Below are 16272 nucleotides of genomic sequence, written 5' to 3'. Positions count from 1 at the left end.
AAGCGACGCTTGCGCCGCCGGCGTGCCTCACCGCAGTCAGACTCTAAAACTTTCCAACAGCCGGCTGTGGTGAGTCATATGGACAATTCATCTTCATTCACCTCATCTGTTTATTCACGGGACTGTGTGAAAGCTAACCTCGTAGCACAGCCAGCTGCCCAGCCTGTAGCCGTAGCACAGCCAGCTGCCCAGCCTGTAGCCGTAGCACAGCCAGTCCAGTCAGCCTCTCGTCTTCATCCTCAGTTGGAGGCTGATATGCCTGCTGGAACTACCCTGCCATTATGTCACCCGCCTGTTGTTTCTACATCGCTGTCCAGTCTACCACGAGTAGCTGCCGCACCATTATCACCTCCGCCCTTTGCAGCTACTTCTCCACCAGCGTCCCATCAGACTGCAGCGACCGCAGAACTCTCGACTTCACCATCCACATCTCCCGCTCGACCGTCATCTTCGCCACCTGCAGCTTCCGCATCGCCATCTTCACCTCCGGATCAACGACCATCTATACCCGCGTCGCAGCCGGAGGAGCGGCTCAGCGAGCGGGAGGAGCCCGCATCGCCAGCTGTGGAGCTCAGCGAGCCGGAGGAGCTCAGCATGCCCGAGCGGGAGCTCAGCGAGCGGGAGGAGCCCGCGTCGCCAGCTGTGGAGCTCAGCGAGCCGGAGGAGCTCAGCATGCCCGAGCAGGAGCAGCTCAGCGAGCCGGAGCAGCTCAGCGAGCCGGAGCAGCTCAGCGAGCAGGAGCAGCTCAGCATGCCCGAGCCGGAGCAGCTCAGCGAGCCGGAGGAGCTCAGCATGCCCGAGCCGGAGGAGCTCAGCGAGCCGGAGGAGCTCAGCGAGCCGGAGGAGCTCAGCGAGCCGGAGGAGCTCAGCATGCCCGAGCCGGAGGAGCTCAGCATGCCCGAGCCGGAGGAGCTCAGCATGCCCGAGCCGGAGGAGCTCAGCATGCCCGAGCCGGAGGAGCTCAGCGAGCCGGAGGAGCTCAGCGAGCCGGAGGAGCTCAGCGAGCCGGAGGAGCTCAGCGAGCCACCAGCAGAGGAGCTCAGCGAGCCACCAGCAAAGGAGCTCAGCGAGCCACCAGCAGAGGAGCTCAGCGAGCCGCCAGCCGCGGAGGGGCTCTCGCTGCCAGCCGCGGAGGGGCTCTCGCTGCCAGCCGAGGAGGGACCCGCTCAGCCGGAGGTCAGCGAACCGGAGGGACCTCCACGTCTAGCGCGGCCTCCACGCCATCCACGTCCAGTGCGTCCACGTCAGCGACCGGCGCGTCATAGACCATGTGCCACGCCTCGCTGTTGCTCACCGGAGCAGCGACGTTGCCATCGGACCCGTGGCAGGCCACCAGAACCGTTCCGCCGCCACCGGACCCGTGGCAGGCCGCCGGAGGAGCAGCGCCGCCGCCACCGGACCCGTGGCAGGCCACCAGAACCGTTCCGCCGCCACCGGACCCGTGGCAGGCCGCCGGAGGAGCAGCGCCGCCGCCACCGGATCCGTGGCAGGCCGCCTGAAGCGTTCCGCTTCCATCATGGGGTTGGAGGTAGGCCGCCCGAACTGTTTTCCCACCACTGCCTGACCCGTAGCGAGTTTTGCCTGCTTGCGGTCCACTGGGTCGGCCGCAAGAACTGTTGTTCCCACCATGGCAGTGGTTGGACATTTGAACTGGGGTTTTGGGGCCCTCCGTCCGGGACCCCCCGCTGCCCGCCCGGGGTTGGTTGTACTGTGGTTTTTGTTTTGTTTTTGTTTTTGGGTCGTCGGGTGCCGACCCTTAGAGGGGGGGTACTGTCACGGACCCAGTTCCAGGGATTCGGGGTCCGTGAGCAGTGTGGACTACTATTGTAGTTATTATTATTATTATTATTATTATCATTATTGTGGTTGTTGTTATTATGGTTGTGTCTGCTGTCCTGTTTTTCCGTGTTGGTGTACTGTCAGGTGTTTAGGGGTGTGTGCTTGTGTATGTGAGGGTGCGGTCGTGGCAGGCACTTTTAGGCCTGGTGGGTGTGGCCCTGCCAGCTGACCGGTCCCACCCAGGAATCCACACACACCTGGCGCCGATCAAGCCTCGTCAGAGGAGCTTCAAAACAGTGTGGCTGAGAGCTCCTCGACGCTGGATCGTTGAGTGACTTCCCGTCAGTCTTAAGTGTATTGTGCAAGGTTAGTGCAAGTCTACTGTTAGGTTTTGTACTCACGGCTGCCTTTGGTATGCGTGTTTCCTCAGGAGGAATTGTGGCGACCAGGAGGCAGCACACGGAGAGTACACAGGGAACGGAGACAGAGCACGGAGCACGGGATAAAGGAGAAGACACGGAACGGGAGTTGGGATCGCACGGGGGGATTTATTGTTGTTCGGATTGTCACCACTGTAAATAAACACTGTTGCACTGTAGAGTCCTGCATTTTGGGTCCTCCTTTCCCCACATCCCCACGGTCTGCCAGCGAGACCGTGACAACATGAAGTGTTTGATGCTTTAATGACTTACTAGCCTGCATATATGCACGGGCTGATGTAATGTACATTCCTGCTGGCAGGATCAGTTGCTAAATGTTGTGTTTCACAAAGTGAAGCAGTGAATCAGCAAAAGAAAGGAATTAATCCCAACTTAAGAGAATAAGGTTTGTGGTGCAGCTCAATATGTATTATATTGAGATATGTTTTAGGAATGTATCTTACAATCACTGAACTTAATTGGAGAGAAACTGTCCTGGTCCAGGTGAGTGCGGGGTTTTTCCACTCTGCTGGGCTCCACCTTCAGGCAGAGACTCCAATCAGCTTTCACACCTGATTCCAATCAAGTCACCAGCATATAAGACTAGCGCTCACAACAGACCTCTGCCAGATCTACTGCTAACTCACGTTAGTGCTACGCCGCCAAGCCCTTGTGAGAGCCTCTTAACAATTGCATTTCTCCTCACCGTGTTTTCTTTGTCATAGGACCCACCTGGCCGTTACGCTTCACAAGCTGAACTACACTCATCTCCGCCTGGACACTGGTTCTGTCATCTGGTTGCTTCCTTATCATCATAAGACTCCACCTGCCTGCCTCCCTGCCAGGTCCCTTGCTCCAAGTATATTCTGGACCCTCTCTGGACACTCCTCACCCGGACCCCCTTGGACACCCCCTCCTCACATGACACTTTCACCTGCAACGCGTAAGCCCAAAACACCACAGTCTAATCCTTTGGCTACGATTCACTAGACCGCTACTGACTGCCTGTCTCTTCTCATTATAGTGACTGTGTACCTCCACCCAAGCCGCTGCCCCTTTTTCCATTCCCAGGATCCGTCTATGAAATCTTGCACCTAGTCATAGCACTCAGAGTTTCATGTTCATAGTTTGGCCTCACAGTTCTCAGTTCATAGCTTCCACAGTTCATAGCATTCATAGTTTCCTGCTTTGTAATTTAACTAGGTACTGTAAATAAAGCACTGTGTTCATGCCCGTTTTGCCTCCCCTCTGTGTCTGCATTTGAGTCCACACCCACAGCCTGGCCCTCTCGGCCGTAACAGAAACAACTGTCAGAACGCATTTTCCTACAGAATTACTTGGTATCTGTGGCAGCAGAGTCAGTTTTTGTTAGCTGTTGGGTTTTGGTTTAGACAGATGTTAAATATTCAGAAACTAGAGGATGTTACCTTTCAAATAATGTCCTAAAAATTTCCTTTAAAAGCCTTCAATTCATCCTAAATGCTCTAGAGTGTACTGACAGATACTAGAAAGAAATTACATATTTCCCCGATATTGGCTTCTCTTCATTGGCTCCCTGTGAAATCCAGAATCAAATTTAAAATCATTCTCCTCATATATAAGGTCTTAAATAATTAGCCCCCATCTTATCTTACATACTATTGTACTGTATCACCCCAATAGAGCACTTTGCTCTCAGTCTGCTGGCTGACTTGTACGGGTACTTAAAAGTAGAATGACAGGCAGCGTAAGTAAGTATTCTAGTGTCATGCGAGGCCATCTTTCCGACTTCTAAAGCCTGGCCAAAGTTGGTGTTGGGTCTGTGTTTCCACAAGCCCCGCTAATTCTAGAGACTTATTCATCATGAAGAAAACAAGACAGTCGATCGATCAATCACTTGCACAAGGGAGGCCTGTGTCCACCACGAAAATGACCTCGACGACGACCTCCCTTGCTGCCCTTTTTATTGAGACACAGTTCACACAAACCACTTCAGAACAAAGCCACGCCCACATGGTTCTAAGACAAGGCATTGTATGTATATGTGTGAACTTCTGTATTTAAGTGTGTGTGTGTGTGTGTGTGTGTGTGTGTGTGTGTGTGTGTGTGTGTGTGTGTGTGTCAGACCTCCTGCTGACCAAAGGGTCGTAAACGCAGGAAGCTTACATCAAAAGAAGCAGATCTTCCAGATAGGATGTATCTGCAATAAAACATTACAGCCCCCCATCCAGAACCTCGAGAATTTGGGGGGGGGAAGGACAGTGGAATTTCTTTCATCAGAGTTGGCAAGCATAAAAATGACAACATTTAACAATTCACTCTAACAGTTGGGTCATTGTAAACAGGACAAAGATCCCAGGCATGATTGGGGTGATACAGTACAATGGTATGTCGGTCATCCAAGTAAAGAAATTCCAATATGGAGACTGAGGGAGTGACTTGAATGAGAGACAAAAATGTTTCTCCCACTAAAGAATCAACATTCTGGAATACAAAGAAAGATTCTTGGCACCAAGGCTCAGGAAATACAGGTTATACACTATCTGAAAGGCTCTTGGTCCAATCCCCTGGCTGCTCCAGTGTGTATGCCAAAGTGCCCTTGGGCAACATACTGAACCCCAAGTTGCTCTCTGATGCGCACGAATGTTAGATAGACAGCAATTGGACGTAGAAGAAAGGCTGGTATCAATAGGCGTCAATGGGTGAATGAGGGATGCTGTATAAAGCACTTTGAGTAGTCGAGTAGAATAGAAAAGCACTGTGTAAGAACCAGGCCAGTTACGACTATCTCCCACAGAAGCAATTCTACAACAAAAGAAAAAAAAGAATCAAGGCGTTGGAAAGTCTAAGCCAGGGGTCTCAAACTCCAGTCCTCGAGGCCCGGTATCCTGAAACCTTTCCATGTGTCCCTGTTGCAACACCTGAATAAAATTAGTAGGTCCTTAGCAAGAGTATAGAACTTGACTGCATGCTAAAGTGGCAACCCCTAACCCTACTCAAGTAAATCTAAGTAAATGTAAGTGTTTGGAAAAATGTACTTCTTAAAGTACTTGTATTACACCATGTTCATTCACTCATGAGCTGCTGTGACATGAATCAAATGGCTGAACTGCCACCTCAGCATGCAGTCAAGTTCTATCTAAGCTATATAATTATGGGCTGTTATTAGATTTTCATGCTTGTTTCTGCATTCTGGCTTAGTTTTTGTTAAATCAATACCAACAGTGTAACATGTTATATGTTGTTCATTTCAGGTTTTATTCGCTTTATTTTAAGAGCTTGTAAAAAACTAGATATTTGTTATGTCCTGACATATAAAACCCCAGAACAGAGAAGACGAATTTTAACACAAGTTCTATTGGCCGTGATGGTGGCCATGTCCACAAGATGCACAGCATCATTTTTGGCATAATGTTTCTCGCATCATCATTCCTTAAGCTCTTTCATGGCCTCTATTCAATCAGCCTGTCATATTTTAGAAGTTTATCAGGGATATACTACCTTGGTGATATTGGTTACTGATATGTAATCGTGCTAATTTAGCTTTAAACCTGATAAGTTGAGCAGAATTGGAAAGTAGTGCAGGTAGGAGAAGAAGACAAGGAAAGCGGCTAATGAAAGAACGACAGCAAGGAAGAGAAAGATGGGGATTAATGTTCAGGGAAGACACAAGAGTGAAGGGGTGTGGAGACAGACAGTGGAACATCGGAGAAAAAGAAGTGGTGAGAGAGAGAGAGTCTAAAAGGGTAATGCATGGGCCAAGAGAGATCTACAACACTGGTAACAAACCCAATTGGCCCCCCAACAAAAGATCGATGGAGCACATTCGATTCTATGTTGTTCCAATCCAAGGCAATGAAAACAATTACCGTGTCCATGCCTAATCAGGAATGCATTGGCTGTAAATTGATGTGTGTTGGGACTGCAGCAAAGTGTGAACAGCAGCGCATGAACTGCAGAAGGAAGGAGCATCTCTGTACAGCAGCCAGAGGTTGGACTGTGCAATGCATTCATATTGGGAAACAGTAAAGGACCATTCTAGGGAATTTTTAAGGAAAAGCAATAATGAAACTAAGGTTGAGGAATACATATTAGTAAGATTCACTTAAGTTAGTGGCCAATAACTGCATGATAAATTTCTGTACAGTTAGAAATGTTGAAAATTTCTATTAAAAAATCCTCCCAGTTTATCTTATGAGATAAATCTTAAATCAATATAAAAGAATAAAAAGGGGATTGGGGAGGTGGGAGGCAGCAAATGGTGACAGAGTAAACAGAGAAAACACTGTAAATAATGGATTGAAAAAAGAAAAAACAATTCAAACCAAAAACCAAAATCTACGGTGGCCCTGAGAGGTCAAGGGCACTGCAACTTAAGAAAACACCTGCAAAAGCTAACAAAACAGAAATAAAGCACAGCAGGAGTGTTTCTGGGGCAACGTTAATGTGACAGAAACTACAACATGAGAAGGATTCACTGAAACGATCCATTGGTGTTGTGACAGAAAAAGATGCAGGTAATGTATGTTTTAATTGCACGAGTCACACAGTACTGTAGCTACATGTTTGCTATTAGCCGTTTATTGCTAGCTTGTCACTTTCGCAGCTGTTTTGGACCCAAAACATTCAGTCTATTGTGTTTTTGGTGCAGATTTTTATAATTTCCAATACTTTTTATTCACCTTCTGTTGTGTTTCGTGTGCTTTTGCAGAGCTTTTCTTTCTTCTCATGTGGCATTTTCTTAAATTGCAGTTTGACCTCTCAAGGCCACCATTAATTAAATTCTCATCACTTTTGCAAATTTGTTAATTGGTTTATTTATTTATTTATTTATTTATTCAAAGAACTTAATATAAAGAAGACCCTTATGTCAAATTTTGCTCTGCAACAGCAAATGGTGAGGCAACTGGGATTCAGCATTTTTTTAACAAAGTGTACCATACTTAATTAAAAGCTTATTCAATTTAGTTTGAAAATGCAACTGGAAGGTTCTCAGGATTTTTCTTGTGTTGATAAAATGCTTGTTTTGTGTGCTTTTAGGATTGCTAACGATGAACCCTCTAGTTGTCAAAGAGTATTATTTTTCCGTATTAACCGCACTATGTATATTAAAGCAATGTGGGAAAAAGAAGGTAATTTGTCAATTATAGCGGAGTGTTGGGGCCACGCATGCAAGATACAGTGGGCTACCACTGAGTCTAATGTTTGGCGTGAATTTTGCTGAAGAAAGCATCAGGAAATTTTTCATCACACCTGCTCAACAAACATATCGGGGAACTGGTGACAAATGTTGGAGATGTGGGGGAGAGGGTTTCTATATCTTTTGGGATTGCAAAGTTATTCGCCAGTATTGGTCTCTAATCCATGAACAATCTACAAAATGTTTTTTCATTTGTTTTTCCTTTAACCTTTGAGACCATATTTTTGTGTAATGTACCAGTGGATAAACTGAATTCCAATGATAGAAGACTCTTGTATATCCTACTGGCTGCAAGTAAGAAGCCCCTTACGAGGAGAGGGCTTAAGCCTGAACCACCAACGATGGAAGATTGGATACATTCTGTACAAGAGATCTATACGATGGAACAATTGTCATTTTCTCTTAAACTTCAGAGGAATACCTTTTGCAGAATATGGTCTAAATGGACATGTTAAGCCTGTGAGGTGTGATTTTTTTTATGAACCATGCTTTTTTTTTTTACGTTAAAGCCCTGAGTATTATGTGAACTTACCTGCCTTGCTACCTCCTAACGCAAGTCTTTTTATTCTTTTCTCTCATCTTTTTTCTCTTTTTTTCTCTTTTTTCTTTTCAATTATAATCTAAAAAATGTGAAAGCAAAGAGTGTAAAAAGCCATACCACTGTTATGTTCAATTGCTTTCTCAATAAAAGAGATAATGATAAAATACAAATATAAAAAAAACCCGCTCACACCTCACAGACGGCAGCTTACAGTCCTGCGTAAAGATGAAAGTGACTTCGTACAGCCCCGGTCTGCAGAAGCTGTGTGCAGAGGTTAGGAGCAGGAGTCCCATTGTAAACATACCACGGCAGACCCGACAACGTTTGCATGAACATGCTTTACAGCTTCTCTTTATTAACCACTTTTCACACACGGTTGCTGTACACATGCAGCTGGCTTTAGCTTTCCAGCACACAGCCCGACACATAACACAACAGCAGAGAGAGCGCAGACTTTAAGGCGGCAAAGCCTGATTGCAGATGACGCTCAGGTGCGACCACCTCTCCTGCAGCGGCACTGCAGGCCACGCCCCGCCATACACATTAACCAGGTAAAATAAATATTTATGCAGATATTTTGCAAATATTTATTATTCACTTTTTTCCGATTATTTTTAAAATTCAGGTCAAGGCTCTACATGCTCCGAAAGCCCAAAGGCGATATAAGGATCAGTTTTTGTTTGCGACATGGATAATTTAAGTTCAGCTTTTTAATTCATTTAAGAGAGACCTTCAACTGGATGTTTTTATTTTTTGTTATAATTTTTTAAGAGTTCAAAATGTGTTCATTAAATAAATAAAATTGCATTTACTTTGTAGCCTTTCATGGATTTCATAAGCAACACACTATAGTTGTTTATACAAAGCATAAAGGTAAAAAACAATGTGTGTAGTGTTATCTTCATTTTAGATGTCAAAAAGGATTTGCGGCTCCCAGTGTTTTCTTTTCCGTGCAAACCGGGTCCAAATGGCTCTTTGGGTCTTAAAGGTTGCTGACCCCGGGCTTAACAGCATCAGTATGTTGTAGATTCAGTCAAGATCTAATATGATCTAAAATATTTGTCATCAAAGCTGTATATTATCAAATTTACACAGAAAAACAGATCGAACTTTAGTCTTAAATTCTCTTAAGTCCATCACGGGCCTTTGCAAGAAGACAGCAACAAGTGAGCGTGTTACTGTATGCCTGTCCATTTGATTTCAGAGCATGCAGAGTGTGACAAAATTGAGACTACATAGCCTTTCAATGCTACATCCCACACAGCAGCTGTGAAACAGAGAAGAAATAAATAAGGAAATCCTAAATATCACTGTGGGTGAAAAGCTTAAATTTTCTTCTGTATATTCGGAAGGATTTGGAAAGACATGCTGCCAAAATTTGTGGCCTAACGCTTGACAGTCACGCAGAGCATTCCTGCCCACAATCTGGTTATGGAGAAACGAGTATCCCTTGTAATTAGTTATCTGAGGTGACACAAAGTGATGCAGCTGACAGACGGCCAGCGACAGACTGTGACTGGCTGTCAGGGTCAGCTGTGTTTGAAGAGAGAATGTGGAATTGGAAGGGAGACGCCAATCGATAACCAGCCCCCCAAACAGGTGAATAGAGTCTTTACTTGATGGCGATGGCAGTTTGAATGAAATGCACCAAGCAAACTAAACTCTCTTATGGCTGCTGTCAAATCAGATCACCTGTCAAATACACACCAGTCAAAGCCACCATCTGACGGCTGTCACACGGAACGTCTGCGCTGGGGCGCAGCCTGCTGTAAGTTCCTCCCTGATGTACTCAACAGACAAGCCAAGTGACAGTGAAGCACTGCCTGCTCAGTCTAATCTACCTCCCTTTAACAAGAAGTTGCTGAGTAAAAACAGACACAACATGTCAGCACAAGGTCCAGTTTAGCGGCTTTGTTGCAACTTTCGATCAAGCTGAGCGATGTTAAACAGCCAAAATGAAGCCACACAACAAAAGAGTGCTGTTATTCTCCTGGAAGAGGTCCTTTGTCCTGTGAGCATTGTGTACTGTAGCGCTGTCCTGTTGAAAAACCCAGTTGTTGCCACACAGACGAGGACCCTCAGTCATAATGGACACTCTCTGCAACATCTGGACATAGCCTGCAGCTGTTTAACGACGCTCCATTGTTCCACCGAAGGAAAAAGCACCCCAAATCATTATGGCGCCCCCTCCACTGTGGCGCGTAGAGAACATCTCAGGTGGGATCTGCTTGTCATGCCAGTAACGTTGGGAACCATCAGGACCATTAAGGTTAAGTTTTTTCTCATCAGAGAAGAAAACTTTCTTCCACCTTTCAATGCCCCATGTTTGGTGCTTAAAGTCCAAACAGTCAGTTCTGTGGCGTTCAAGGAGACGAGGCCTTTGAAGACGTTTTTGTTTTTGAAGCCCTTGAGTGTCAGATGCCGTCTGATGGTTGTGGGGCTGCAGTTGGCACCAGTAACGGCCTCAATTTGGGTCGAGGATCGTCCAGTGTCTTGATGGACAGCCAATTGGTGAAATTCTTTTGGGTCTTCCACTTGACTTTTTGTTCCATAACCCTCAGAATCATTTAAAATATTCCAAATGACTGTCTTACTGCGTCCCACCTCAGCAGTGATGTCGCGCCGTGAGATCCAACCATGCAAAATATGATATTTTTGCCATTTTTTAAATGGTCTTAAACTTTTATCGGGACTGTATTAAGTATCCAAACAACCAGAATTTCTTGTAATTTTTTCAAGTGGTTTTGAACAATTATTAAAGACCAAAAACGTTTTTTTCAAATTTTCAGTCCAGTCCATTTGAGAGGAATTATTATTATTATTATTATTATTATTATTATTAATTTATTTACTGTGAGCCACTCAACACTGACCCAGTGAAGTGTTGCGTCTACACATAACAGAAAATGTAGCCGAGAACCCACTTTGAACTGTATCTTTAGGCACTGTGTTACTAGCAGCTGTTGCCAAAAACACAATTTTTTCCCATTTCTTCAGTTAAAGCTACAAAAAAGGCTGAGGTATGCCAAATTACACAAGAACTGGACTGAAGCTCAGTGGTAACAGGTTATGAATGAATCCAAAATGTAAAATTTTTCACACAAATCTTTAAATATGTATGAAGGTGGTCAGGAGAGTCTACACACTCGTCTGTGAAAGCATGCTGGAGGCTCTGTCGTGGTTTGGGGAGACAGTCAGTGGTGTGGGAACCTGCTCAAAACTCATGTAATTATGAACGCAGAACAGTGCCACCAGATTTTGAGCTACCGTGCAATACGATTTGGAAAGCATCTGATTGTCAAAAGCTTGATTTTTCCAGCAGTTATGTCTACAACACACTGCTAATGCTCCTCAGAGCCTGACGTCAACATTATTGAAGCAGTGTTGATTCATTTTGACGACAACAGAACAAAAGGCAGAAACATCCCAAGAAGAGAATCATTCCAGAACCATATCTAACAAAATATAAAGAAATGAAGGTCGGCTCACTACTTCACTGTAACATATATCTTATTTAATATAATATAGTGCATATGTATATAATTTCAAATATAAAATATAGATATATTATACTTTATAATATTTTTATAATATATATATTATATAAACACCAATGACAGCAAGTGTGAAAGGAGATAAAATGTATAAGGCAAAGACCTGGACATGATCTGGGAACGAGCTGCCTGAGACTGTGTATGAATATTCATTCACTCGTTGCCTGAAACTGGAGTTAACATTCTCCAGGTACATGCCGCGTTCAAATTACATCAAAGCGTGAAATAATGCTGTTATAGAAAGTGCTTGATGAGGCGATAAGCAGGAGTTGGAAAGCATACCTGGCATTTCCGCTTCTACGCTGAGCTTATATTAAGTGGACAGCACAGGCTGACATCTCAAAGGGAAAACAGCAGATTGTACATGCACACAGAGGCATGACCTTTAGTATTTATGGATGTCTACCATCTTCAGCACAACAGGTCAAACAACGTGCAAGACAGAAAAAAGGGCGCTGCTGTCGGGGCCGCTGAATAACAATGCAATAATGTGCGAATAATGTGGTGTTCGCAATTATATTAAAAGGGCACACGATATAGTTTAGTTTAGTTTGAAATTAAAATGCTATGGAGATTATTATCCCACTGAACAATGCCTTAAACAGAAAGTTAAATCATCAAGTTTCATCAGAACTACTACATATTTTGGAACAGATTAAATGAATATTGGGAAATAAGTGCAGACAATTAAATATGCAAAACACACCCTTTGCCTACACTGGTTTAACTGCTCGAGGAGCACGGCTCAAAACTCTACTACTCATGTGGAGGGTGTTTGGCTCCAAGCAGCATTTTAAACCTACTGAACCCATCTGTGTAAGAGCACAAACACAGCTGTAAATGTTTACTAGTGTGCATGTAAGTGAGCATATGTTTGCTGTCAGTGGCTTTTTGGGAGCAAATCTTTTCTTCCTTTAATTTATTTATTTTACTTTAAAAAAAAAAAAAGAGTGGACTCATTCTTGTGTAGCACTCGTCTACTCTACTTGAGCCCCCATTCATACAAGCACTTTCTTTTCCTACATCAAAGTGTTTTCTATCAAATATTCATACTCAGATGAACACATCCGAGAGTAACTTGGGGCTAATATCTTGCCCGAGGACACTTTAACATGACAGGAGCAGCCAGAGATCAAACCGACGACCTTCAGGTTGGTAGATGACCTGCTACTCTCATGAGCAACAGCCACTACTTGAAACAGTGCGTCCCCATGTCTGCCCATGGATCGTGGTCCTAAATATCTAACACAAATTATTCTTTACATACAGTGCAACGAAAAAGTATTTGCCTGATTTCTTTTGCATATTTGTCACACTACACGTCATCTTTCTCAACTTATCATGTTCAAAACTAGGCCTCTGACCTTGACCTTGAGGTCAAAGTAAATGATATTAAAAGATGTCTGAGATTTTTAAAAGATGCACATGTGGTATCAATTTGAAACCCCTAGGTGACATCTTTCTCAAATTTTCATATTCACAAAGTGAACCAACATTTCAGGCTGAAGGGTAAAAAAATTAATTCAGTTGCTGTAACTTCCGAATAAACTCATCGTATATAAACATGAATTTGAGACTCCACACAGGCCGATGACCCGCTGAGAGTGCATTCAGCCACTTTACAGCAGACAGTCTACTGTCCTCTTTCACACGTAGGAGAAGCAGATGAAACAAATGTCTTATCCTAAGAGAAGAGGCAGAGTGAGGTGATGGAGCAAACAAAGAACAAAACAGCACTAAAGAGAGCGAGAGGAAAAGCAAATAGTGTGGAAGGAGACGAGTGGGACGAGATGAAGGCGGGAAATCGGTTGGTGGGGAAAGCGGGAGTGGAAGCGAGCAAGTGAAGGAGAAATAAAGAAGACAAATCCAAGGGATGAGAAACAGAGGACGAATAACAGAACGAGGAAGAATAAACACGAGGAGGCGTACGACACGGCAGTATGCAGCGTAGCCGGCAAGAAGCAGTGAAAGCAAAGATGCAACTACACAGGATGCAGGCCCTGAATTTTGAAAGAATTTTATTTACAAATATAACCCAATCATTATGCTATAGTGTTTGGTATGAAGTCACCAGCAGCAAGGTCAAGAACGACTTTCTATGTGCAAATGAACGATTCAAGGGGACAAAAAAGAAAAAGAAAACCCAAGATGGCAGAGTAGTGCGTATTGTACTGCATCATAATTAGGGCTGCCACGATTACGTCGACTATCAAAATCGTCGACGACTGATTTAATAGTCGACGCGTCGTTTGAAGCTTTGTAAGATCCCAAAAGACGCAGGAATAAGTAGCAGGATTTAAGAGTGTAATAACGGACTGAAACAGAAGATGGCAGCACTGCATGTACAAGGATGCCAGTGCCAGTGTGAGATGCTCGAGAATATACTTCGTTATATTTTAGATAGCAAGGAGTTTATTAAACTTCACCGAAACAATCTGCAAATTTCATTAAAATTTAATAAACTATCATCTTGTCTTTATTTTTAGTTAGCACAGACCTTAAACACTTAAAGCTGTAAGCTAATGATAGTTATATAAGAGCAGATGCTGCTGGTACAATAAGCTGTACGTTTTACGTCCAATGGGTGATGATCCGATTAGTCGACTAATCGCAAAAATAATCGGTGACTAGTCGACTATCAAAATAATCGTTTGTGGCAGCCCTAATCATAATGTTGAAAAGTACTACTTTGAATAGTGGCTTTTATTGTATTAGTGATGGAAACTGCCATGTCACCATCAGGAGCAGCAGAGAACATTAGTAGCTGTAGTTATGCTGCTGAGAGTGGATTGTCTTCTTGTGGCTGACAGCTGCCTTATTAACGCTATGAAAGAGAATAATAAAGCTGCCATGATGGGATGAACAAGTGACGCCCAAGACAGACAGCTGCATTAAAGAGAGGAGGAAAAAAAGGGGGGGAAAGGAGAGCCAGAGATGACAGAGGAGGGAAAGAAAGGGAGGACAGAGAGGTCAATTGGGTTAGAGCGGAGCAGGAAAAAACAGGGAGGCGTGCAGGCAGAGTGGAGCAAGGGCCAATTAGTAGGAGAAAGGTGAGTACTGGATGTGAAGGGTGGGGAAGGATGAAGAGGATGAGAAGTTGGAGGGGGGAAAAGATATAAAGGGAAGATAAATGATAGGAAGAGAGGATGACAAAGGAAGGATGGGGATGGAGGAGAAAGATGACATGAAGACTGATGACGAGTAAAGTAATGGAAGAAACAAAAGATGGACAGTTGGGGGAGGAAGAGGAAGAGGAGATGTAGTGAGGTGGAGGAGGGGGGCCAGATGTGTGCGTGAATTATGTCCTTAGAAGTGGAGTGAGGAGAAGTGTGTTGAAAATGCATTATCAACACAGACGGAGGCATCCATATCATAAAGTCAGCAGTCTGCTATCTCTACCCGGAGACACATAACAAAGTCCGTGTGTGTGTGTGTGTGTGTGTGTGTGTGTGTGTGAGTGAGTGAGAGTGTGTCTGAGTGGCACCGCAGTAAGTCAGTGGCTGTGAAGTGTGCTCGGCTGCTGCAGTTCCGCACCATTCAACACGATCTGTCACTCAGCTGGTGGCACGAAGGCGCGCGCGCGCTCTCTCTCTCTCTCTCTCTCTCTCTCTCTCTCTCTCTCACACACACACACACACACACACTAAAAGGTTTTGTCACACAGTGAAGATCTTAAGCTGCCACACACGCACCTCTTCCACCCAGTTACATTTATCTGACAGTCATGGAGATACCATTGCATTTAACACACTCACGTGATTAAACACACAAACACACACTCTTATAGATAAAGGCAAAAACAAACAAATTCAAGTAATGCATACTGATGTGCAAGCACGCAAAACTCACACAAACCAAGCCCAGGGCGCACACACACTCAAAATATATGCATCCACAGAGACACAAACAAAACAACACACACTGGAGCGCTTGAGGAAGGTCACGGTGTGGTCTGACGGTTGATGCATGACGGCGCTGTTCAGGGAAAGAATACCTAATCAAATCACAACCCTGGCAACAAACACACACACACAGTCCAATTTAAACAAGGTATCTTCAGGTATTTGGAGAAGTGAATCTGATTTGTCACTAAACAGGAGAGCTTCCAGAGCATCGAGAATCTTGTTAGGCTGTGGTTTTGAGAAAGTGACAGCCAGCATCAAGTTAGATTCTGTTAGATTTAGGGAACACACACACACACACACACACACACACACACACACACACACACACACTCAACAGCTGGGCACACAGCTGCTTTATAGGTCATCTGTTGGGACTGAAACAGCTGATATTAATGTGCACCAAGTGGCAGGACTGCTTTCTAATTACAGGCAGATTTCAGCTGGTGTCACTACTTTCCATGACTTTTTGCACCTCCCTTTCTTCATGTGTTCAATACTTCATTTCTCATTATTAATTAATTTATGGACATCTATGCTTTGATTTTTTTTGCATGTGTGGATTGGATGGGTTGATATTGACATATGGTGAGAATTTCATGTCAGCGGCATCTTTAGAATTATATTTACTTTGGTGACACGTTCAACACATATTTTACCGTACTGTGTTTTTCGAACGCTGTCGTTGGTGACTTCATCAATAAGCACACAAACACAATTCTTGTCTGTTTAATGAAGCAGGTTGACAAATTAAAGCTAAAAACTAAGTAAAAAAAAAAAAACACTGTCTGCATTTGCTACTATTATGTTAGAGGATACATTTCTTTGTGATAAAACTGACGTTTTAAACAGCCTTTGTCTCCGACTGTCAGATTTGTGAATTCATTATAAACGGCAC

The 16272-nt window shown here is 44.2% G+C and overlaps 2 protein-coding genes across 4 annotated transcripts in view; one reads left to right on the top strand and one right to left on the bottom strand.

The window, feature by feature from the left end:
* The window catches only part of LOC146695941 (stromal membrane-associated protein 1-like), a 167718-nt gene that overhangs the window by 74870 nt on the left and 76576 nt on the right, over window positions 1-16272 (bottom strand). The gene's annotated exons all lie outside the window — the stretch shown is intronic.
* On the top strand, window positions 558-2377 carry LOC146695942 (uncharacterized). Its single transcript, XM_085478428.1, has 2 exons — window positions 558-642; window positions 739-2377. Exons 1-2 carry the CDS (start codon window positions 595-597, stop codon window positions 1828-1830), a joined length of 1140 nt encoding a protein of 379 aa, XP_085334554.1. The 5' UTR covers window positions 558-594; the 3' UTR covers window positions 1831-2377.

The sequence above is a fragment of the Copadichromis virginalis genome, linkage group LG13, assembly GCF_057382275.1.
Source record: "Copadichromis virginalis isolate Kocher_CV1m ecotype Utaka linkage group LG13, C_Virginalis_male_GT1.1, whole genome shotgun sequence".
NCBI lineage: Eukaryota > Metazoa > Chordata > Actinopteri > Cichliformes > Cichlidae > Copadichromis > Copadichromis virginalis.
The sequence above is the reverse complement of the archived record's forward strand: the minus strand, read 5'-3'. Positions and strand labels throughout refer to the sequence as shown.